At 47.5% G+C, this 24,325-nt stretch overlaps 1 protein-coding gene across 1 annotated transcript in view; it reads left to right on the forward strand.

The window, feature by feature from the left end:
* The window catches only part of apc2 (APC regulator of WNT signaling pathway 2), a 219,205-nt gene that overhangs the window by 109,203 nt on the left and 85,677 nt on the right, over window positions 1-24,325 (forward strand). The window contains 2 exon segments of the mRNA XM_038776515.1: window positions 8,835-8,925; window positions 21,237-21,432. Coding sequence (XP_038632443.1) covers window positions 8,835-8,925; window positions 21,237-21,432 — 287 coding nt within the window.

A 24,325-nucleotide genomic window follows, 5' to 3' on the forward strand; every position in this document is an offset into this window, starting at 1 on the left:
ACCCAACAACCCCCCCCTTAACCTTACTTTATAGGACACTACGGGCAATTTAGCATGGCCAATCCACCTAACCCGCACATCTTTGGACTGTGGGAGGAAACCGGAGCACCCGGAGGAAACCCACGCACACACGGGGAGGACGTGCAGACTCCACACAGACAGTGACCCAGCCGGGAATCGAACCTGGGACCCTGGAGCTGTGAAGCATTTATGCTAACCACCATGCTACCGTGCTGCCTTTGTTCTCATGTTCTTTTCTTTTTTTTTTGGCCCGTGGACCCATATTCAGAATGAGCTTGCAAGCTGAAGCAGCCTGCTTATCAGGACATTGTGTTCCTAGGTTTTGTATTTTGGAGAGGAGAAACGGACTCGCTGCCCCGTGTAAATCTTAGCAACCAGCTTTGGAAGAAGTTGGTTCAATTGGTTGATTGGCTACCGGTGGATTGGCTGGGTCAATGCTTGCTTCCTGCGCAGTGCTTTCTGAGAGAGCTTGGCAGAAGTGTTTGGACCTTGGCAGTGAAAGGGACGGTTTCTCTCTCTCTCTCTGCTGAAGTCAAGAACTGCTTTATTGTTCTAAAACCAGTGAATATCTGCCATATCTTTGTTTCAACCTGCAATAATTCTGAATCTACAGAGGAAGTAGACAACTTTGCCAGAAAAAAAACATCTCAAGCCTAGAAGGAAGTACCCAAACCAAAGCTTTCAGCTTTAACTCCGGAAAGACATTAAGTGAAAGCCACCCTGGTGTAGCAAAGATCCTGGGTGGGATTTTCCGGTCTCTGATACCGAAATCGCATTTGCCGATCGGCCGGGGGATCCACGCTGGCGCCGATGTCGGGTGCAGTGCCGCTTTCGCGATGCTCCGCCCCCTCCAAAACGGTGTACTCTTACAACGTACGACGTACGTCGTTACCTGAGGCCCTCCCCCAAAGCTCCGTCCCCCCCCATGGGCCAAGTTCCCGATGGCGTCGGTTGCTGCGGACTAAGTCCAGGGTCAATACATTCGGGGTGGGGGGTGGGGGGGGGGGGGGGGGGGGGGAGAGCCGATCCGCTGGTAGGGGACGCTGTGGCGGGGGCTGGGGGCATTGGTGGGTGGTGGTCAGGGGGTGGTGAGCCTGGCCAAAGGGGGGCACTATTTGGCAGGCCGCGTCCTTGCACGGCCGCCGTGGACCCAACAATTCTTCGGCCATAACCGCAGCTAGAGCTGTGGGCTCTATGCCACATGCCTGCTAGACCCCACCAGACAGAAGATCGGTGGCTGTTTTGCACCGTTCCTTCGGTAGTAAAACACCACCGTGTCCACACTGGCGTCAGGACATCATCTCAAAATTGGAGAATCCAGCCTCCTTTATCCGTTTATTTTTATCAATGTTTTCTTTCCCTGCCAATCACCCCGTCCTCCTTTGTGTTGTACGTCTGTGCATGTAGAGAGTGGGGGTAGTTAGAAAGAGTGTGGGGGGTGTTGGGATAGGGGTATTAGATACAAAAGGGAAAATGCTGGAAAATCTCAGCAAGTCTGGCAGCATCTGTAGGGAGAGAAAAGAGCTAACGTTTCGAGTCCGATGACTCTTAGTCAAAGCTAACAGACAGAGAAAGTGGGAAATATTTATACTGTGGAGTGAGAATGAAAGATGAGTCATAGCCACAGAAACCCAGGGAAACCGGGTGCTAATGGCCACAGATACCAAGGGGAAAGAGTGTTAATGGCAGTCCCCAGAGAGGACAAAAGATGTGAAAGGCCAAACAGCAGGGAAACTAACATCAGAGGATAAACTGTTGGTGTGGGAGGAGGGGAAGGGGGAAGCAAAGAGGAGAAAGGTGCAGGAGGAAAGGTGGATAAGATTGGGGGGGGGGGGAAATTAAATGTATATTAAGAAAGAAAGAAATGGTAAAAGACAGTTAAAATGAAATGAAAACAAATGGGTCGAGGTGGGGCTGATCATCTGAAGTTGTTGAATTCGATGTTCAGGCCGGAAGGCTGTAGCGTGCCTAAATGGAAGATGAGATGTTGTTCCTCCAGTTTGCGTTGCGCTTCACTGGAACATTGCAGCAGGACAAGAACAGACATGTGGGCATGGGAGCAGGGTCTTTTGTTAAAATGGCAATCAACAGGAAGGTCAGGATCCTGAATGCGCACAGTCCGAAGATGCTCATCAAAGCAATCACCCAGTCTGCGTTTGGTCTCTCCGATATAGAGGAGACTACGTTGGGAGCGGCGAATGCAATAGACCAGATTGAAAGAGGTGCAAGTGAAACGCTGCTTAATCTGGAATGAGTGTTTTGGGCCTGGGATGTTAAGCATGGAAGAGGTAAAGGGTCAGGTGTTACACCTTCTGCGATTGCATGGGAAGGTGCATGGGTGATGGGAGAGGTACTGGGTATAGTGGAGGAGTGGACTAGATTGTCTCGGAGGGAACGGTCTCTGCGGAATGCTGACAGAGGGCGTGAAGGGAAGATGTGTTTGGTGGCATCACGCTGGGGTTGCCGAAAATGGCGGAGCATTATGCTTTGCATACGGAGGCTGGTGGGATGAAATGTGAGAACGAGGGGGACTCTATCCTTGTTCTGGGAGGGAGTGGAGGAGGCAAGGGTAGTGGCGCGGGAGATGGACCGCACAGGGGTATTAGATAGTCAGTTACATTTTTCTGTCAGTTTAATTATAATACTGTATATAATAAAAGGTTACTTGTGTTAAAATTACAAACCTGGGCTCAGCAAGGACCTTGGGTATTTTAAAATAACATTTAATTTCACTTGTATTGCGACTCCGAGCCAAGTGGGGCAGGAGTTGACCCCACACTAGCCCAGGGCATCGTATGAGTGTGTGTATATGTGTGTGTGCCTGTATATGTGTGTATAGCATGATGTGTGTGTGGTTGCAAACATTTCCTCCCTGGCTTTGAATGTAAATAAACTAACCTTCTGAATTAAACATAATGTGAGTTTGCTGTGCATTATAACTGAGTTCGATCACATAAACTGAAGGTTTGGGGAAAAACACCACAGTCTACAGTAGAAATAATTTGGGCGGCACGGTGGCACAGTGGTTAGCACTGCTGCCTCAGAGCGCCAAGGACCCGGGTTCAATCCCAGCCCCGGGTCACTGTCCGTGTGGAGTTTGCACGTTCTCCCCGTGTCTGCGAGGGTTTCACCCCCACAACACAAAAATGTGCAGGGTAGGTGAATTGATCATGCTAAATTGCCCCTTAATCGGGGAAAAAAGAATTGGGTACTCTAAATTTATTTAAAGCATGCATTAAAAATAATTCAAGAACACCTCAGCTTATGGATGGATGAAGAGAGGATAAACAAGTTCAGTTTCTCTCTCTCTTGCCCATAACAACCCTCTCTATGTTCAAATTCTCCAACACATAAAAAATAAGTTCTGCTGCTTGAGTCGATACAATGTGAAGTGAACTTTAACAATCTCAAGGGAGTTCTTGGGGGCCACAAGTCATCAGTATGAAAGTATAAAAACTCAACATTAGCCAGCACTAAATTGGCACGTCTCACCAAGAATGTCTGGTCGGGGAAATATATATGTAAAATTGACCTGCTGACTATTGGGACCATGGTCCCATAACATTAAGCCTTGACAAATGTGATTTATGAAATTGCTGAAAGTGTGGATTCTGCTGTTGGCAAATATGTTTCAGTTACTCGTTTTGGCTGTAAGGCCTCATTTATAGCAAATATTTAGAGTGTAACTTTGTTCGAGAGTTTGATAAATTGGAGAATCGGGATCATGCTGTTCCAACCCATCTTCGACTTGTGTTCCCATTTGTAAAGCTCTACTCTGGGAGCACAGGGTGGTGGCAATGGTGGTTCAGAAGGAGCTAGGGTGCATAACAGCCTAGAAATGTAACTATAAAAGGACTGGTCAGTTACTAAATACAATCATGGAGGCCAGTTTTGGTCTCCTTACTTAAGGAAGAATATTGCAGCGTTGGAGGGAATGCAATGAAGGTTCGCGAGACTGATGCCTGAGATCAGGGAATTATCCGTTGTGGATAGGTTGAGAAGACAAGGCCTATATTCCCTATATTCTGGAAGAGTGAGAGGTGATCTCATTGAAACATACAATATTCTTCCGGGGCTAGATGCTGGAATTTATTAGAAACCTGTGGGTGTCCCATGGCAAAGGGTGGCTCTCCTATTAGAGTCACTGTCATAGAGTCATAGAGTTTACAGCACAGAAAGAGGCCATTCAGCCCGTCGTGTCTGTGCCAGTCATCAAGAACCTATCTAATCTAATTCCATTTTCCAGCACTTGGTCTATAGCCTTGTGCGCTGTGGCGTTTCAAGTGCTTATCTAAATTCTTCTTAAATGTTGTGAAGGTTTCCGCCTCTTCCACCATTTCAGGCAGCGAGTTCTAGATTCCCACCACCCTCTGGGTGAAAAGGTTTCTCCTCAAATTCCCTCCAAATCTTAACTTAAATCTATGCCCCCTGGTTATTGACTGCTGTACTGAGGGGAAAAGCTCCTTATCTACCGTATCTATGTCCCTCATAATTTTGTACATCTCAATCAGGTCTTCCCCGCTCTAAGGAAAACAACCCCAGCCTATCCAGCCTCTCTTCATAGCTGAAACACTCCAGCCCATGCAACATCCTGGTGAATCTCCTTCGCACCATTACTCGTGCAATCACATCCTTCCTGTATTCTGCTCTCCTACTGAAGTCAACAGTGTTATTGACCCCAGTGTTAGGACCCGGATGAAAACCCAACTATTTGCAATGTGTGAAACTGAGGAAATGTTACTGCACCGCAGGACTGCTAACACTGGTCGATACGTATCTTGTATGTTAAAAAAACTTTAATTTAAACACAAAATTAATTACATTAGCAACAAAGAAATTGCTTTACAAATAAAATTTCAACAGTTTTGGATTTGGATTTGTTTATTGCCACGTGTACTGAGGTACAGTAAAAAGTATTTTCTGCGGGCAGCTCAAACAGACCATTTAGATAGATAGAACAGTACAGCACAGAACAGGCCCTTCGGCCCTCGATGTTGTGCCGAGCAATGATCACCCTACTCAAACCCACGTATCCACCCTATACCCGTAACCCAACAACCCCCCCTTAACCTTACTTTTTAGGACACTACGGGCAATTTAGCATGGCCAATCCACCTAACCCGCACATCTTTGGACTGTGGGAGGAAACCGGAGCACCCGGAGGAAACCCACGCACACACGGGGAGGACGTGCAGACTCCGCACAGACAGTGACCCAGCCGGGAATCGAACCTGGGACCCTGCAGCTGTGAAGCATTGACGCTAACCACCATGCTACCGTGCTGCCATTTAGTACATAAAAATAAAATAAAATAAACAAAAATACATAATAGGGCAACGCAAGGTCCACAATGTAAATACATAGACACCGGCATCGGGTGAAGCATACAGGGGTGTAGTATTAATCAGGTCAGTGCATAAGAGGGCTGTTTAGGAGTTTGGTATCAGTGGGGAAGAAGCTGTTTTTGAGTCTGTTCGTGCTTGTTCTCAGACCTTTGTATCTCCTGCCCGATGGAAGAAGTTTGAAGAGTGAGTAAGCCAGGTGGGAAGGGTCTTTGATTATGCTGCCCGCTTTCCCCAGACAGCGGGAGATCGAGCCAATGGATGGAAGGCAGGTTTCGGTGATGGACTGGGCTATGTTCATGACTCTCTGAAGTTTCTTGCGGTCTTGGGCCGAGCAGTTGCCATACCAGGCTGTGATGCAGCCAGATGCATGCTTTCTATGGTGCATCTGTAAATACTTGCTGCTATATATTCCAATGAAGCAAACCAATATAGTTCAAATTCCACTTATAAATAAAGTTAACAATCAGGTTTACTTGCTTTTCCTTGTGTAGAGCCCTTGGAGCAAAGTGAAAGACGTTTCTTGGCAGAATAAAATCTTATGGCAAACTGAAACTACAGACAGACCTGGCACCTCCCATTAGTTACATCATCTGGACCCAAACCATAACACATTCTTATGTCTCCTCCCACAAGATGTCTCATGACCTGGTTAGCCAGGAACAAATAAAATATCTCTCATAGATTCTCCACACTCCAGGGATCTCCAAACCAAACCAATGTTCAATTAGCCACCTATCTGTAAACAAGTAAATGCTTCTCAAATCTATCAGTACAACACACCCCCTGCAAAATCAAGGATTGCCTTACTTCTCTGACCTCTAATCACAGCTTTAGCAGACATACTGGCTGTATGCATCTTAAACCCTTTCTGTTACTAACATTATTGCAACAAATAAAAAATATAATAATTTCTTGCAGTTATCACAGTAGTTTAAACCCCAGCGTTCCGCTTGATCTCATGTGTCTCCTGCCCAGCAAATTAGATTAAAATGACCAAAGAATAAACAAAAATGGGTGCCAGAATATTTAATAAAGTGCTGTCTTTCTGCGCGTTGAGATGAGATTTGATGAAGCCATTCAGAATCATGAGGGTTCTAACCAGAGGAGATTGAGGGAAACCTTGTGCTACCGTGAGCAGTAGCACAAGTGGATAGCATAAGGCTTCACTGCGCTAGGGTCCCAGGTTCGATTCTCCGCTGGGTCACTGTCTGTGCGGAGTCTGCATGTTCTCCCTGTGTCTGCGTGGATTTCCTCCGGGTGCTCCAGTTTCCTCCCACAGTCCAAAGACATGTAGGTTTGGTGGATTGGCCATGATAAGGTGCCCTTAGTGACTAAATAGGTTAGGAGGGGTTATTGGGTTACGGGCATAGGGTGGAAGTGAGGGTTTAAGTGGGTTGGTGCAGGCTCGATGGCCCGAATGGCCTCCTTCTGCACTGTATGTTCTGTTTCAAAAATCAAACCTTTCCCATTGCCAAAGGGTCAAGAGTCAGAGGACAATGACTTAACATAATTGGCAAACGAACCAAAGGCAACACGAGGGGTAACATTTCACACAGCAAATGGTCAGGATCTGGATCGCACTGGCTGAGAGGGTGGCAGAGGCTGGTTTACCACACTGGGCTAAATCGCTGGCTTTTAAAACAGACCAAGGCAGGCCAGCAGCACGGTTCAATTCCCGTACCGGCCTCCCCAAACAGGTGCCGGAATGTGGCGACTAGGGGCTTTTCATAGTAACTTCATTAAAGCCTACTCGTGACAATAAGCAATTTTCATTTCATTTCAGTTCAGAGGCAAATTCAATCGTGAATTTCAGAAGAGTATTGGAAAAGCAGGGAAGCAATGTTCCGGGCTACAGGGAAAGGGCAAGGAGTGGGACGGGCTAAATCGTTCTTGCAGAGAGCTGGCACGGACCCAATGGGTCGAATGGCCTTCTACTCCGCTGTAGCTATCTCTGATTTTAGGCTGGTGCTGCAGTTTGAGAAGTGATTTCAATGTCAGGTGATGACAGCGTGATTCAGCACTTCTGCCGTTTAATTGATGCAGTGCATTAGAGTTTCCGAAATTGCAGTTTGAATCTTTCCTGTGTGTGTGTGTGTGCTTTTGGGAGGCGCTGGTCCCCAGCCTCTGGAGGTCTTGCTGCTTTTGATGTAGTGCTTGGAACAGAGCAGGATACAGGGCCGATTGCAGTTGTATCTAAAGCCAAAAGCCACCCGAATCTCTGATTTAATCGCACAGAACGGGGGCCATCTGTAGAACAGCACATGGACGCCAAATGTGGAGAGGCCCGGAGACGCCACATTAAGCTGTGCTTTGAAAATACTTCCTTTTTAAATTAACATCTAAAGAGGCAGGATGCAGCCGGTGCACACACTTGTGGACGTTGATGTCAGGAGCCTATCTATCCTTTGCAGAGAAATAGCTACTGGCTGCAAATATTGGCAAATATTGCAGTGGCAATGCTGTGGAGTTGGACTGCACAGTGGGTCCTGGATATCTTGAATAGATTCCTGCACACTGTTTTCACAGGGATCAGTGGGATCCACGGGTGCAGGAATTGGATGCAGTAGAGGCTTTTTAATAGCTGACTGGAGCAGGAAATCTGAGCATTTTAGCGACGAGCTGGAGAACTGATGAAGGATCAAAATGTGTTGAAACCCAGTCTGTGGATACTTAAATGTCTTTTAATTTTCTGCTCAACAATTTTGGAATCAGTCGCTGCTTTAAATAACATTTGGCTTAATCTTTGGAGATAAGAACACAGGGCATTTGAAGGGGAAATGCTATGTCATGACAATCCCTCCATATGCCATACAACAGTGCAATTACAACAGGAACTACATCCACTTCCTTTTGAACGCAGTTTAAGAGCAAGGTCCTGTTCCATTATTTCAGTTTGGAAGGGTTCTCGCAGCACTGTGCGGTGCCTTAGTGGGAAAAGGATGTGTTTAGTATCGATCCGTTGCAGTAATAATGGTGTATGGCATATTCAGATTGGAATGAAGAAAAAAACGGATCACAGGATCAAATAGGAGGTCAATTACAATTGCAAGGGTATATCCTTTATTGCAGCAGTGATTCTCCACGGAGCCATTGTGGGCAAGATATTAAAGGTAATGAAAGTCACCTAAAACAGACATACAGCACGCAGAGCTTTCAACAGTGAAGACGAGGAGAGCACCAAAAACAGGTTAATCTCACAGTCGGCTGTGGCATTTACACGTTCTCCAATTAATGCCCGTGTTTCAGTGTGGGGAGCTACAAACAAAGCACAATGAAAGGAGCCCTTGACATTTGCAAATTTGGCAGGGACTGAAAAGAAGACGAAATTAAAAGTCACTCCCTGGAGCAATCTCGATACCACAGGGCCTCTTCAGAAAGGTTCTTCTGACAGTCCAGCTTCCTTGTGTGTGTCAGGCCTGCTGTAGCAGAATGATAGGTATACTGATTACCCTTAATTACCTACTGCAGGAAATGTTAAAGCAGCTTCAGACCAGGCTGGAACAGGAAGCCTGCAACTTGGCATCCACTGGAAGGGTCGACATTCTGGACCAGTTGAAAGGTAGGACGTATTTCCTTCTTTACTACGTAAAGACGTGGGGCGGGATTCTCTCAGCCCGGGGTCAGGTCGGAGAATCACCACGACCGGCGGCAATCACGCCATGCCGCCCCGACGCCGGCACGTGATTCTCTGCAGAACGGAGAATTGGCAAAAATGGCGCCAGCGTGGTTGGCGCGGCGTCGGTCGCAGACCACTCTACGCGGCCGGCCCGCCGATTCTCAGGCCGGGATGGGCCGAGCGGCTGTCGTGGAAGCGCAGAGTCCCGCCGCCGCCGTCCATGCCTGCTCTCAGCCGGCGGGACCGCAGCGTTGAAGGGTCGGGTGGCGGCCTGTGGCGGGGGAAGGGGGGGGGGCAGTCTCCGACGTGGCCTGGCCCGCGATCAGTCTCACCGATCGGCGGGCCGGCCTCTGTCTCCCGGCCGCCTTTCTTCCGCGCCAGCACTGTACTCCTGCGCCATGTTGGGTCGGGGCGGGTGCGGACAAGGGAGACACCGCGCATGCGCGGAAATCGTACCGGTGGGACTGCGCATGTGCGGGTTCGCACCAGACCCACTGCGCATGCGCACATCCCCCGGTGCTGGTTTAGCTCACTGAGCTAAATCGCTGGTTTTTAAAGCAGACCAAGCAGGCCAGCAGCACGGTTCGATTCACGTATCAGCCTCCCCGGACAGGCGCCGGAATGTGGCAACTAGGGGCTTTTCACAGTAACTTCATTGAAGCCTGCTCGTGACAATAAACGATTTTCATTTCATTTCATTCCATGGCCGGATCAGCAGCTGGAGCAGTGTGAACCGCTCCTGCGCCCTGCTGGCCCCCTGTAGGGGCCAGAATTGCTGATCCTGGGACCATGTTGACGCCGTCGAGAAAGGCGACGGTGTTTCCGATGGCATCAACACTTAGCCTCAGGATCAGAGAACCCCGCCCGTGAAATCTGTCTGATAAAGTATTTACCAGTTTGATCCATTTGAAAAGAACAGCATTTCTCTCCATCCATGATGACATTCCCTCCTGGAAGTAGCAAGGACACGCCAAACCTCCGAAGAAATTAGTTTCAGATTTGGTGAAACTCCACCCCTAAAGAGTGATTCAGAGTCAGCCGTGGCTCAGTTCGCAACACTTGTGGCTGAGAGCCAGGAGGTTGTGGGTTCAAGTCCCACTTCGGGACTTGAGTATAAAATCTAGGCAGTTGTTCCAGTGCAGTACCGAGGGAATGCTGCACTGTCGGAGACGCTGTCTTTTAGGTGAGATGTTAATCCAAGGCCCCACCTGCCCTCTCGACGTAGAAGATCCCATGGCACTATTTTGAGGAAAACCAGGCAACTCTCCTGGATAAAAGCAAATTACTGCGGATGCTGGAATCTGAAACAAAAGGGAAAATGCTGGAAAATCTCAGCAAGTCTGGCAGCATCTGTAGGGAGAGAAAAGAGCTAACGTTTCGAGTCCGATGACTGGATGTCACTCTCCTGGATGTCTTGGTCAATGTTTATCCCTCAACCAAACCAAACCATTTTCATTTCATTTCATTTCATTTCATTTTCATTTCATTATCACTTTGTTGCTTGTTGGACTTTGTTGTGTGTTTCCCACGCTACAACAATTACTCCACCTCAAAAGTGCTTAATTGGATGTTTTGCACCTTGAGGGGAATTGAGGCCATGGAAGGTGCTATATAAATGCAAGTCTGCCTTTATTATATAAAGCATTTAAGTGTAAAGATTTTCCCCCTCTTTGATGGGATGTGTGCATCATTGGCCAGGTCGGTGTTTATTGTCCATCCTTAATTGCCTTTGACCTGAGAGCTGGCTGGTCCTTTACGGGAATGGATCTGGAATCACATGTAGGCCAGACTGGGTAAGGACGGCAGATTTCCTTCCCCAAAGGGCATTAGTGAACCACATGGGTTTCATGGTCAATATGACTGAGACTAGCTTTCAATTAATTGAATTGGTGGGATTTAAACCCATGCTCCCAGAGCATTAACCTGGGCCTCCTGGGTTACTGGATCTGTGACGTTACAATTATGACGCCACCTCTTTATAGAATGAAGTTTAATGAACGTATCAAGAAACATAGGAAAGGCAATATTTGGTGCAACCTTATCCAACCTCAAGTCGAGACATGTATCCACTGGATTGGTTACAATCTCTCATCTACAAAGTGGGAGCAGGATTTCACCTGGGCAGGATACATTACAGTGCTGCACTCGAGTTGAAAATGCCTGTTCCTCCTTTTAACCCGCCCAACAGTAATTTCGCTAAAGTGTGCTGAGTTTACAACTTTGCTTTAACTGGCAGTGACCTTGTAAACAGTATTGCAGTTATTGTTCGAAATAAAACCAGAACACAAACCTGATTTGGGAAATAATTTCATCGTGCCTGTTGTGCGGCGTTATCCAAATCCTTGTTTTCGCAGTTTTTGATTTTTTGCCACCTCACAACAGATCCATCCATCCTAGTATTGATCCCTGCTCTTGTGTGCTGTTAATAACTGCCCTATCCCTTCCCCCCCACCCCGCGGGTGTCGTGATCGATGCACTATTTGCTTAAATTAAACAAGCTTCGAGCAATTGTTTCCCATTTTGTGGAATATAACAGCAATTGATTCCTCAGTGACGGAGTATACCGGCAAAGATTTCACGACAAGCCACTGTCCAATTGCAGCAATGTGTTACTTGAGGCTGATAATCTAATCAGTTCAGTTGGCGAACAGGTTTTGCTCACAGATTGCCAGAGGTTGCAGTTCGGAAGTGATTATTCCCCAGTACGTAGAGGAACTCTACTTGGAGTTGGTGCCAAGAATAATTTCAGCTACAAAAGCAACAGCTGGTATTTGCATGGCACCTTTAGAATGTAAAAAACGCCCTAATGTGCGACCCATTACAAAATATGTCACTGAGCCACTGAAGGACAGATGCGATCAGATAACCGAAACCTTGGCTATAGAATTATGTTTTCAGGAGCTGTTTAAAAAAGGAGAGAGGTAGATAGAGGGTGAGGGTCAGGGAGGGAATCTTAGAGGTTAGAGTTCAGCCAGCTGCAGGCAGGGCCACCATTGGTGGAACCATTGAAGTCAAGGATGCTCAAGGGGCCACCATTTGGAGAATGCAGATTTTTGGACGGTTATGGCTCTGGAGGGATTTGGTAACAAGGATGAGAATTTTAAAATTGAGGCTTTGCTTAATCGGAAGCCAATCTAGGTCAGCAAGTGCAGGGGTGATGTGCGAAAGGGGCTTTGTGGCAGTTAGCATATGGGCAGCAAGGTTTTGGATGACTCAGGTTTATGGTGGGAGGTGATCAGTAATATGTTGGAATGGTAAAGTCTGGAGATAAAAAGATGCGGGCGAGGGCTTCAGTAGCCAATGAGCTGAGGCAGGGTTGGAGTCTGAAACGTTATAGACGAGAAGGTAGGCAGTCACAGCGATTTGGCCAGAAGTCCATCTCAACACCAGGATCGCAAACAGTGATTTAACCTCAGAATTTTGCTATGTAGCACCTTGCATGACCTCAAGAAGACCCAAGCGTTTTACAGCCAATGCAGTGTGTTTATGTGCGGCACGGTAGCACAGTGGTTAGTACTGTTGCTTCACGGCGGCAGGGCCCCAGGTTCGATTCACGGCTTGGGTCACTGTCTGTGTGGAGTCTGCACGTTCTCCCCGTGTCTGCGTGGGTTTCCTCCGAGTGCTCCGGTTTCCTCCCACAAGTCCTGGAAGACATGCTGTTAGGTAATTTGGACATTCTGAATTCTCCCTCTGTGTCCCAGAACAGGCACCAGAATGTCGCGACGAGGGGATTTTCACAGTAACTTCATTGCAGCGTTAATGAAAGCCTTGTGACAATAATAAAGATTATTATTATTGAAGTCAGCCCAGGCAATAGATGGTGGCACCTCTGACAGTTGCGGTAAATGTTTTTTTTAATACATTTATACATTTTTAATACATTTTTTATACATTTAGACTACCCAATTATTTTTTTCTTTTTCCAGTAAAGGGGCCAATCCACCTAACCTGCACATCTTTGGGTTGTGGGGGTGAAACCCATGCAGACACTGGGAGAATGTGCAAACTCCACACAGACAGTGACCCAGGGCCGGGATTCGAACCCGGGTCCTCAGCGCCGTTGTCCCAGTGCTAACCACTATGCCACGTACAGCCTTGCGGTGGATGGTTTGAGGGGTTTTCTCTTCCTTAAACCGGGGATGTTGAGGTCAATTCTGGCATCCTGGTAGCAGCTCCGACTGGCTGGGGTGGGACTTGCACTTGTCCAATCTGGATGGCTTTTAATCGAGGGCATCGAGCAAACTGAAATTTGTACCCCTGTGTGACAGCTTAAAGCTATTTACACGTACTCCCTTCACAGGAGCTGAACATACGGCCATGTAACCTTATCGGCAAGGATTAGGTTATGTGGGTGCTTAATGCACAGGAACGTTACATCAACACTGATGTATTTTTCCAGTTGATAGGTGGTCAAACCATTCTCAGTAACTGTACTGGGGAATTTTAACCCTACAATATCTGTGATGCATGTAAACATGATTGATGTGTTTACAATACAACGTAGCCTCAATAATTTGGGCTGTAAGTATGGGACCGGTAGGAATTTGGAGAAGTCTGTAATGATATATCGATTTGCTGAGGCCGCCGCCCCCTCTTACCCCAGATTCAATACCACAATTGACGCTCAATTTCACTTGGGATGTGAAAGTAACACGTAATTGATCCAACTGAAGAGAGGGTGAAACAGACAGTGTCCCTGCTTTCTTCCTACCTCATGCCAAGGATTTACAAACAGCCAACAGTCTGCTAGCTCCCCTCGTTGGTAATTTCGCACAGTGGGCTAAACAGCTGGCTTGCAGTGCAGAACAAGGCCAGCAGCGCGGGTTCAATTCCCGCACCGGCCTCCCTGAACAGGTGCCGGAATGTGGTGACTGGGGGCTTTTCGTAGTAACTTCATTGAAGCCTACTCGTGACAATAAGCGATTATTATTATTATCAAGCCTTCACTTAACCTCAGGATGTGCCTATTTACAGCACCTCTACCGTGTGACCTTAAAGAGGCAAGCAGGCCAATCACAAAGCTAACCCCGGCCACGGAGTTATAGGCTGCACATTACACTGCATATCACGCCTGGCCTAATATAACACGCATCATCTGATTTACCAAGAGCGACAGCATGTGCGATTTGTTGGTTTATATTTTTAAAAACACTGTTTAACATGTGACCAAAGCTAATTTCAAAGTTCCTTGGGCACCCAATCACCCCCAGAATTCAACTGTGCCCCAGTGGTTGCATTTTATTTGGTAGGTCATCAAGCTTTCAGATACAAAAATGTTATGGACCATTAGAGATGGCCTCCTGATAATTTAATGGTAACCTGACACTGCAAAGGTTACAGCGACGCTTTAGAAATGCCCTCTTCATTCCCTGTGGTAGGAAACATCAGACTGCTTCCCCTCACTGTCAGCTGTAGCTCCGTTGGTAGCATTCTCGCCCAGTCAGAAACCTGTATGTTCAAGTGGCCATTCCAGGACATAATTGAGACTGATGATTCAGTGCAATACTGAGGGAGTTCTGCACTGTTGGAGGTACAGGGCTGGATTCTCCTTTTGGGAGACTAAATGCTGACGCCAGCGGAGCATGTGTGGTCTTCCACGACCATAAAATAGGCGTGGAAGACCACACAGATTCCGGCACCGGTGAGGGGCTAGCACCGGTGCCGACTGAAACTCCCGCCTCTCGTATCGAAAACGGCCGGAGAATGGCCGGGACCCGGGCCGCGCATGCGCACGGCTGATGACCGGCAGCGGACGCGCCGTACAACGTGGCGCCAGCCGTGCGGGTACCCAACCCGCCAACCACGACCCCCACAGCCCACCCTCTCGATACCCCCCACCAGTTCCCCCAGCCTGAGCAGAAGCCCCCCCCCCCCCCCCCCCCCCCCCCCCCCCCCCGGCCAGCGGTATGGCTCCCGGATGTGTGCGGTGGCGCTGGACGCAAAAATCCATTCTCCGCCCGATCGCTGAACACGATTTCAGCATCAGTCTACGGAGAATTGCGCCCCATGTTCTCCCGCCGGAGCTGAATTGCTTCCGTTTTGCGCTGGCGCTGGGAGCAGAGCCCAGAAGCAATTCACTATCCTTTGCTGTTTTATGCAAGACGGGGATCGCAAGGGGTTCCGTCGCAAATCCCACTATTAGGCCATCACTTTGAGCAGGTGGTCTGATAGCGAGGTCTGGCAGCTGCCCCTCCCCTCAACGCAAATCCTGCTCCCCCTGACACATAGGGGCATCATACACCCTCCCACTTCACACAACATGAGGGTGACCCACCCCCCCACCCCCATCAGAGACCCTCACTAGTGACCCCCACCAGAAATCCCCCCAGCGGTGATCCCCATTAGAGACCCCCCCACCAGAAACCCCCATCAGAACCCCCACCAGACACTCCCAGCATAGACCCCATCAGAAACCTCCATCAGACCCCCCCCCAGCAGAGACCCCGCCCAGAGACCCCCCATCAGACCCCCGAATCAAAAACCCCTATCAGAGACCCCGCATCAGATCCCTTTACCAGAGACGTAATCAGATCCCCTCATCAGAGACCCCCCACTAGAGAACCCCCATAGGAGAGAAACCCCTTATAACGGGGAATCCCCCATAACAAGGAACCCCCCCATAACAGAGAACCCCCCACCCATAGTCTTTGCCCCACACCCCATAGCAGAGAACCCTCTCCCTCATCAGTCACCCCTGCCTGGAAATGGAAGGGCAGACCAGGCAGAAACAGTGCAAACAATCAGTGCTTTTTCACTCACCTGTGCCTTACACCTGCTGCCTCAGACAGATGCCTAGAAAGCCGCAGCTGTAACTGAATAGAGAGCCAAAACCACATCACAAGGCTTTAAACCCTCTCAGATCCCGGTGCCAATCTTGCTTTTTCCCTGAGGTTAGATTTTCCGCCGCATCGATGGCGGAGAATCCAGTCCACTGTCTTTAGGATGAAACTTCTGCTCCTTCAGGTGAAAGGCCTGGGATCTATCCCAGAGAGCTTGGTCTGACACTGACCCACTAAACCTTGTGGGAGCACAGACATAGAGCTTTTAACGTCCCACAACTGACGGTCCCCTGTCTTAAAAGCAAATTACTGCGGATGCTGGAATCTGAAACGAAAGGGAAAATGCTGGAAAATCTCAGCAAGTCTGGCAGCATCTGTAGGGAGAGAAAAGAGCTAACGTTTCGAGTCCGATGACTCTTTGTCAAAGCCCCTGTCTTCCTCAGATTGTGATTATGACCACCAGAAAATCACATCACATCATATTGGAGAAGAGGTCATTACCACAAGGTTTAGTGCGTAAGTGTAACCACTTTCTGTGATAGAATACCAGGTTTGATGAGCAGCTTCTGCATAGTTATCTGCTCTTGTTTCGAATAGTGCTATGCCTTACTGCCACCAGCACAAGAAGGAGATAATCCTATTCCATAGAAATCCTAAATGCAGAAGGAGTCCATTCAGCCCATCTAGTTTGCACCCATCCTCCGAAAGAGCACTCCATCTAGACCCATTCCCCCGCCCTATCCCCATAACCCCGTGCCTTGATCATGGCCAAATCAGCACATCCTTGGACACGATTCTCATCATCCCACCCAACCTACACATCCTTGGACACTAAGGGGCAATTTATCATGGCCAATCCATCTAACCTGCACATCTTTAGACTGTGGGAGGAAACCAGAGCACCCGGAGGAAACCCTCGCAGACACGGGGAGAACGTGCGGACTCCACACAGTCGTCCAAGGCTGGAATCGAACCTGGGTCCCTGGTGCTGTGAGGCAGCAGTTCTAATCATTGTGCCACTGTGCCACCTCTATATTATTATCCCGTGACCCACTATAACCTGTGAGGTCTTGTGGTGCAGTGGGATTCAAACTCTGGGTTTGAGTCCCATTCCTTGTCTTGATGGTTAAGGAAGACATTCGTAACCTGGCCAAACAGGTTGAGTATTAACTGGTAAATCCTCGCAATACACGCCAATGGCAGGAGGCAAGAGCGGGAGAGATTCCTGCTCAACAATGTGATAGAGCCTCTGCCATCACTATCCCTAGCTCTCGACTACAATATGTGTGTAAAAATGCACATTGCTACAGCAACTCCAACTCCCTGAGTGAGTGTAACATATCAACCCACTATAAATATATATGTGTCAAGTGAAACTAGAATCAAGCTCATCTGTGATAACCCAATGTTCAAGAGCTTGCCTGCATTCCTATGAAATTTCTCGAGCTCTTCTGAACTCCTGTGGAAATTGAATCCCTAATTGCTTTGGCTTATGTAAGTTGAAGAATCACTAATGCAACTAAGGCCATTCAAGCACATGGATTGCATGAAGGTTAGCACGGTAGCATAGTGGTTAGCATAAATGATTCACAGCTCCAGAGTCCCAGGTTCGATTCCCGGCTGGGTCACTGTCTGTGCGGAGTCTGCACGTCCTCCCTGTGTGTGCGTGGGTTTTCTCCGAGTGCTCCGGTTTCCTCCCATAGTCCAAAGATGTGCGGGTTAGGTGGATTGGTTATGCTAAATTGCCCGTAGTGTCCTAAAAAGTAAGATTAAGGGGGGGGTTGTTGGGTTATGGGTATAGGGTGGATACGTGGGTTTAGAACAAAGAACGATACAGCGCAGTACAGGCCCTTCGGCCCTCGATGTTGCACCGACATGGAAAAAAACTAAAGGCCATCTAACCCACACTATGCCCTTATCATCCATATGCTTATCCAATAAACTTTTAAATGCCCTCAATGTTGGCGAGTTCACTACTGTTGCAGGTAGGGCATTCCACGGCCTCACCACTCTTTGCGTAAAAAACCCACCTCTGACCTCTCAATTTAAGGCTATGTCTCCTCGTGCTAGCCACCTCCATCCGCGGGAGAAGGCTCTCGCTGTCCACCCTATCTAACCCTCTGATCATTTTGTATGCCTCTATTAAGTCACCTCTTAACCTTCTTCTCTCTAACGAAAACAACCTCAAGTCCATCAGCCTTTCCTCATAAGATTTTCCCTCCATACCAGGCAACATCCTGGTAAATCTCCTCTGCACCCATTCCAAAGCTTCCACGTCCTTCCTATAATGAGGCGACCAGAACTGTACGCAATACTCCTAATGCGGCCGTACTAGAGTTTTGTACAACTGCAACATGACCTCATGGCTCCGGAACTCAATCCCTCTACCAATAAAGGCCAACACACCATAGGCCTTCTTCACAACCCTATCAACCTGGGTGGCAACTTTCAGGGATCTATGTACATGGACACCGAGATCCCTCTGCTCATCCACACTACCAAGAATTTTACCATTAGCCAAATATTCCGCATTCCTGTTATTCTTTCCAAAATGAATCACCTCACACTTCTCCACATTAAACTCCATTTGCCACCTATCCGCCCAGCTCTGCAGCTAATCTATGTCCCTCTGTAACCTGCAACATCCTTCCGCACTGTCTACAACTCCACCGACTTTAGCGTCGTCTGAAAATTTACTCACCCATCCTTCTGCGCCCTCCTCTAGGTCATTTATAAAAATGACAAACAGCAACGGTCCCAGAACAGATCCTTGTGGTACGCCACTCGTAACTGAACTCCATTCTGAACATTTCCCATCAACTACCACTCTCTGTCTTCTTTCAACTAGTCAATTTCTGATCCACATCTCTAAATCACCCTCAATCCCCAGCCTCCGTATTTTCTGCAATAGCCGACCGTGGGGAACCTTATCAAACGCTTTACTGAAATCCATATACACCACATCAACTGCTCTACCCTCGTCTACCTGTTCAGTCACCTTCTCAAAGAACTCGATAAGGTTTGTGAGGCATGACCTACCCTTCACAAAACCATGCTGACTATCCCTAATCATATTATTCCTATCTAGATGATTATAAATCGTATCTTTATCCACCACAGACGTTAGGCTCATCGGCCTATAGTTATAGGTTTGAGTAGGGTGATCATTGCTCGGCACAACATGAAGGGCCTGTTCTGTGCTGTACTGTTCTATGTTTATTAGTGGAAAACTTTAATTTAGAGGAACAGACTGTTTACAATGAATATTTGTCACCGCCACTCCAAGAAGCTTCGAGAGTTTAACTCCTGCTCCTTAATCAGCTGGATAACAGTGTTCAGTTGCTGGAGCCCCTTATTGTTAATTTCCCAGGATCACGTGGCCCAGATTATCTCATCTCCCACACACAGGGGGAACCTTCCTGTCCTTGAGGCGTCCTGGACTACATGTCTGCTCACATCCACTCCCTGGTTCTCTCCCACCATCAGAGGTTTGACCTGCCCTATTTGTGGCCTTGGCTCTTACCATGCTGCCGCACACAATCCCTGGACTCCTGCTCCCTGCTAACCTCTCCCTCACCCCACTGCATCTGACTCCTCCCCAGCCTGCCGAAGGCATGGCTCCGTGCGCCAAGTGGCCCACAGGGGACAACCAGTTGCCCTGCTCATGCTCTCTCGCACCATTGCCACCTGCTAGTGGAGGCCCTGCAATATTAAGGTGAGATACACTTGGTCCATTGCCCCCAGTAAGGCGAGGAGGAAATTTGGAAACATTGCTCATTGACCATTCGTGCCGCCCACTAAAACAATTGGATGAAAAACCGTGGGCAGCATGGCCTAAAATGGGTAAGTCACCTTGGCAACTTAGAAACCGGCTTAATATTTTCAGTCGCAAAATAAATCCATAAGACAAAGGAGCAGAATTAGGCTATTCGGCCCATCGAGTCTGCTCCTCCATTCATCATGGCTGATATGTTTCACATTCCCAGTCTCCTGCCTTCTCCCCATAACCCCTGACCCCATTATTAATAAAGAATCTGGGCGGGATCTTCCGCTTTGCCGGCAGCGCACTCACGTCCATGGATTTCCCGACAGCGTGGGTGCGCCCTCAATGGGAAACCCCATTGGCCGACTGCCGGGATGGAGGATCCTGCTGCCGGGGGTGGGGGGCAGAAAATGGGGCTGGCCGGAGGGAGAATCCCTCCCCCTTTATCTCTCTTTTTAATTAATTAAAAAAAAATGTAAAGTACCCAATTTTATTTTTCCCAATTATGGGGCAATTTAACATGGCCAATCTACCTACCCTGCACATCTTTGGGTTGTGGGGGTGAGACTCATGCAGACACGAGGAGAATGTGCAAATGCCACACGGACAGTGACCTGGGGCCGGGATCGAACCCGGGTCCTCAGCGCCGTGAGGCAGCAGCGCTAAACCACTGTGCCACCGTGCCGCCCTATCTATTTCTGTCTTAACGACACTCAGTGACTTGGCATCCACGGCCTTCTGCGGCAAAGAGTTCCACAGATTCACCACCCTCTGGCCGAAGAGATTCCTCCTCATCTCAGTTTTAAAAGATCGTCCCTTCAGTCTGAGGCTGTGCCCTCGGGTTCTAGTCTCTCCTACTGGTGGAAACATCCTCTCCACGTTCACTCCCTCTAGGCCTCTCGGTGGGTGTCACAATGTGAGCAGTAAGTCAACCTCAGTTGTCAAGGTGGTGGACTCCCTGACTAAGGCAGGCCATTCGTCAGACACTAAGTGAGGAAAGCTCTTCCCAGGCACAATGTAGATCAGACCATCGCTCAAACATCAAGTGAGGTATTCCCTCTTCCCAAATATAACAAAGGGAAAGCAAATAGTGAATTGGATGATTCACACAACTCCCTCAGCTGAGGGGATGTATGCAGCACAGAAAGGCCTATTAGATCCAAAATGCAGTTGAAAGATATTTCGGAGAGATAGGACAACAGAGGAGGATGTTGGCTGTATATAAATGGGCAGCTATGAAAGGGCACGCCAAACCTAATCAATGTAAGCTGGTGGCCAAGAATGACAGGCTCAAATATAGCCATGATGTGGAGATGCTGGCGTTGGACTGGGGTGAGCACAGTAAGAAGTTTAACAACACCAGGTTAAAGTCCAACAGGTTTGCTTCAAACATGAATTTGAAACAAACCTGTTGGACTTTAACCTGGTGCTGTAAGACTTCTTACTGGGCTCAAATATAGGGGAACACGTGAAAATTGAAAGATTCAGGACAGAACTCCAGTGGAATATTTTGTCCAAAAAGTAATGAATTTGTGAGATAGGTGATATCCCAGAAGGTTATTAAAGTGCTGGAGAGAGAAAGGATTTAGGAAAGTAAGGTTGATTGTGGAACAAACTATCTTGTTGGTTTGAACGGCATGTTTATAAATAAGCTTATGTCATATCAATGCCCCGGCATTAATAGTCAAACAGTCTTCTGCTTTCTTCCATAGAGTTGAACACGGATGTTGCCAAACTCTGTGACATAAAGTTGCAATCAAATACGGTGTATTCGGAGCAGGACGAGTTTGCACTGGAGCAGACAGCTGAGGGAAACCAAATGCATCCTCAAGTGATTGTACGGGAACAAGGTCCTTTGCCAGTGGCGTACGGAAGTGTGGAGCACCTGGAGGAACTTAATGAAGAAAGGTAACTCATGTAACATGGGGGAGGGATCCATCAGTTGTCACTGGGCTGGAATTTATGGTCTAACTGGAAAGGTTAAAGACGGTAACAAACTTAAAGAAAAAGCATATAATTGTGCAAAGAAAGACCGAAAGTCAGAGGATTGGACAGAATATAAGGATCAGCAAAGGAAGATTAAAAGATTAATAGGGAGGAGAAAAAATAGAGTCTGCGAGAAAGCTAGGCAGAAATATGAAAACAGATAGTCAGAGTTTCTATAAATAATTTAAAGAGACGTGTTAACAAATTGAATGTTGGTCCTAAAGAAAGTGGGTCTGGAGAATTGATAATGGAAAACAAGGAAATGGCAGATGAATTGAACATGTATTTTTAGTCTTCGCTATAGAGGATACAAGTAACATCCCAGAAGCTGCTGTAAATCAGGAAATGGAAGGGAGGGAGGAACACAGGAAAACTACAATCACGAGAGAAGTGATTATATTGTTGGAGCTGTGGGTTGACAAGTGCCGAGACCTCATTGTAGGGCCTTAAAAGAAGTGACCAGTTGATGCATTGGTTTTAATTTTCCACAATTCCCGAGATTTGGGGAGAATCCCATTTGATTAGAAGATAGCAAATGTAACTTCTTTATTCAAAAAGGGAGGGAGAGAGAAAACGGGAAACGACAGAAGGTTAGAAGCTATTATTAAATAAATTATAGTAGGGCACTTGGATAGGTTCAAGGCAATCAGACAGGGTTTGTGAAAGGGAAGTGATCTTTAACTAACGTACCGGAGTTCTTTGAGAAAGTAACATGTACTGTACTTAGATTTTCAGGGGGCATTTAACGAAGTGTCCCATCAAAGGTTATTACGAAAAATAAAAGCTCTTGGTAAAGGGGATAACATATTGGCATGGATAGAAGATTGGCTGACTAACAGGTCGGCAAGATGTAACTAGTGGTATGCCACAGGGTTCAATTCTGGGACCCCCAACTATTTACAACTTATATAATTTTTTTTTTTTAAATTTAGAGTACCCAATAATTTTTTCCAATTAAGGGGCAATTTAGCGTGGCCAGTCCACCTACTCTGCACATTTTTGGGTTGTGGGGGCGAAACCCACGCAGACACGGGGAGAATGTGCAAACTCCACACAGACAGTGACCCAGAGCCGGGATCGAACCTGGGACCTCAGCGCCGTGAGGCGGTTGTGCTAACCACTAGGCCACTGTGCTGCCCTACAATTTATATAAATGACTTGGATGAATGGGATGGTTGCCAAATTTGCTGATGGCACAAAGCTAGGTAGGAAGATATGTTGTTAGCAGTGGTTAGCACTGCTGCCTCACGGCGCCGAGGACCTGGGTTCGATCCCGGCCCTGGGTCACTGTCCGCGAGGAGTTTGCACATTCTCCCTCAACCCAAAGATGTGCAGGGTAGGTAGCTTGGCCACGCTAAATTGCCCCTTCATTGGGAAAAAAAGGAATTGGGTACTCTAAATTTAAAAACAAAAGGAAGATAAGTTGTGAAGGGGACATAAGGAGGGGGTCAAAAAGCCATGGATAGCTTAATTGAATGGGCAAAGATCGGGCAAATAGAGTACAGTGTGGGGAAATGTGAAATTGTCCATTTTGGCAGGAATAATAAAATAGAAGTATATTACCTAAATGGTGAGAGACTGCAGGGGGATCTGGATGTCCTGGTGCATGAATTGCAAAAGGCTTGTATGCAGGTACAGCAAATAATTAGGAAAGCTAATGGAATGCTATCTTTATTGTGAGAGGAATTGAATACAAAAGTAGGGAGGTTATGCTTCAGCCATATGGAGCACTAGAGAGACCACATCTGGTGTACCATGTGCAATATTGGTCAACTTATTTCAGGAACGATGTAAATGCGTTGGAAGCAGTTCAGTGTGGTGGTGGGGGGGGGGGGGGGAATGCAGGGGGTAGGGGCTGGTTTAGCACACTGGGCTAAATCGCTGGCTTTTAAAGCGAACCAAGCAGGCCAGCAGCACGGTTCGATTCCCGTACCAGCCTCCCCGGACTGTGGCGACTAGGGGCTTTTCACAGTAACTTCATTGAAGCCTACTCGTGACAATAAGCGATTTTAATTTCATGGCTGTTGCAGGGGGACGTCTGCAGTTGTTGATTCACAGTGCTCCTGAATGCATGGTCAATCACAACCTGTCACAAAGCCACTGTAGATCGGGTTTCCTCAAATTCGTGTTGTCAAGCACCCAAAAATTACCTTAATGCAGCAACTTGTCATGTAATTAAACACATCCTGGGGTTGGGCTACGGTGGGTGCCGGAGCCACTTTTGCATTCCCCAAGTATAATGCTACTATACTCCTGAATCACAGCAGTGTTAAACAACACGACAGTTCAATTCACATGAGTTGGATAATAGAATAGTGTCCGTTACAGCCCAACAATCTGCCTGTTACTGGGAAAGAGAAGGAACAAAAATCACACCCAAGCTGCATAAAGTTGATAAAGTTACGCAATAAGGGTTATTCCATTCATCTTGGATTCAGACAATGTGAATTTATGACATTTTAACTTTTTGCTGTATACCACAGCCCCTCCTATGGTTTAGCTCAGTGGGCTAGCCAGCTGGTTTCTGATGCAGAAAAAGGCCAGCAGCGCGGGTTCAATTCCTGCACCAGCTTTCCCGAAGAGGCGCCGGAATATGGCGACTAGGGGCTGTTCACAGTAACTTCATACTTGTGACAATAAAAGGTTATTATTATTATTATTATACTCGACATTTCATGGACATTCTTTAGGGAGGTGACAGCTGCAACTCAGCTGGTGACAGTCTTAGCTCCATGTCAAAAGGTTATGGGTTTGAATCCCAGCTAAGCCCAGAAATCCAGTCTGACACTGAGGGAGTGCTGCACTGTCGAAAGTG

The sequence above is a fragment of the Scyliorhinus canicula genome, chromosome 18 (assembly GCF_902713615.1).
Source record: "Scyliorhinus canicula chromosome 18, sScyCan1.1, whole genome shotgun sequence".
In the NCBI taxonomy this organism is placed as follows: Eukaryota; Metazoa; Chordata; class Chondrichthyes; order Carcharhiniformes; family Scyliorhinidae; genus Scyliorhinus; species Scyliorhinus canicula.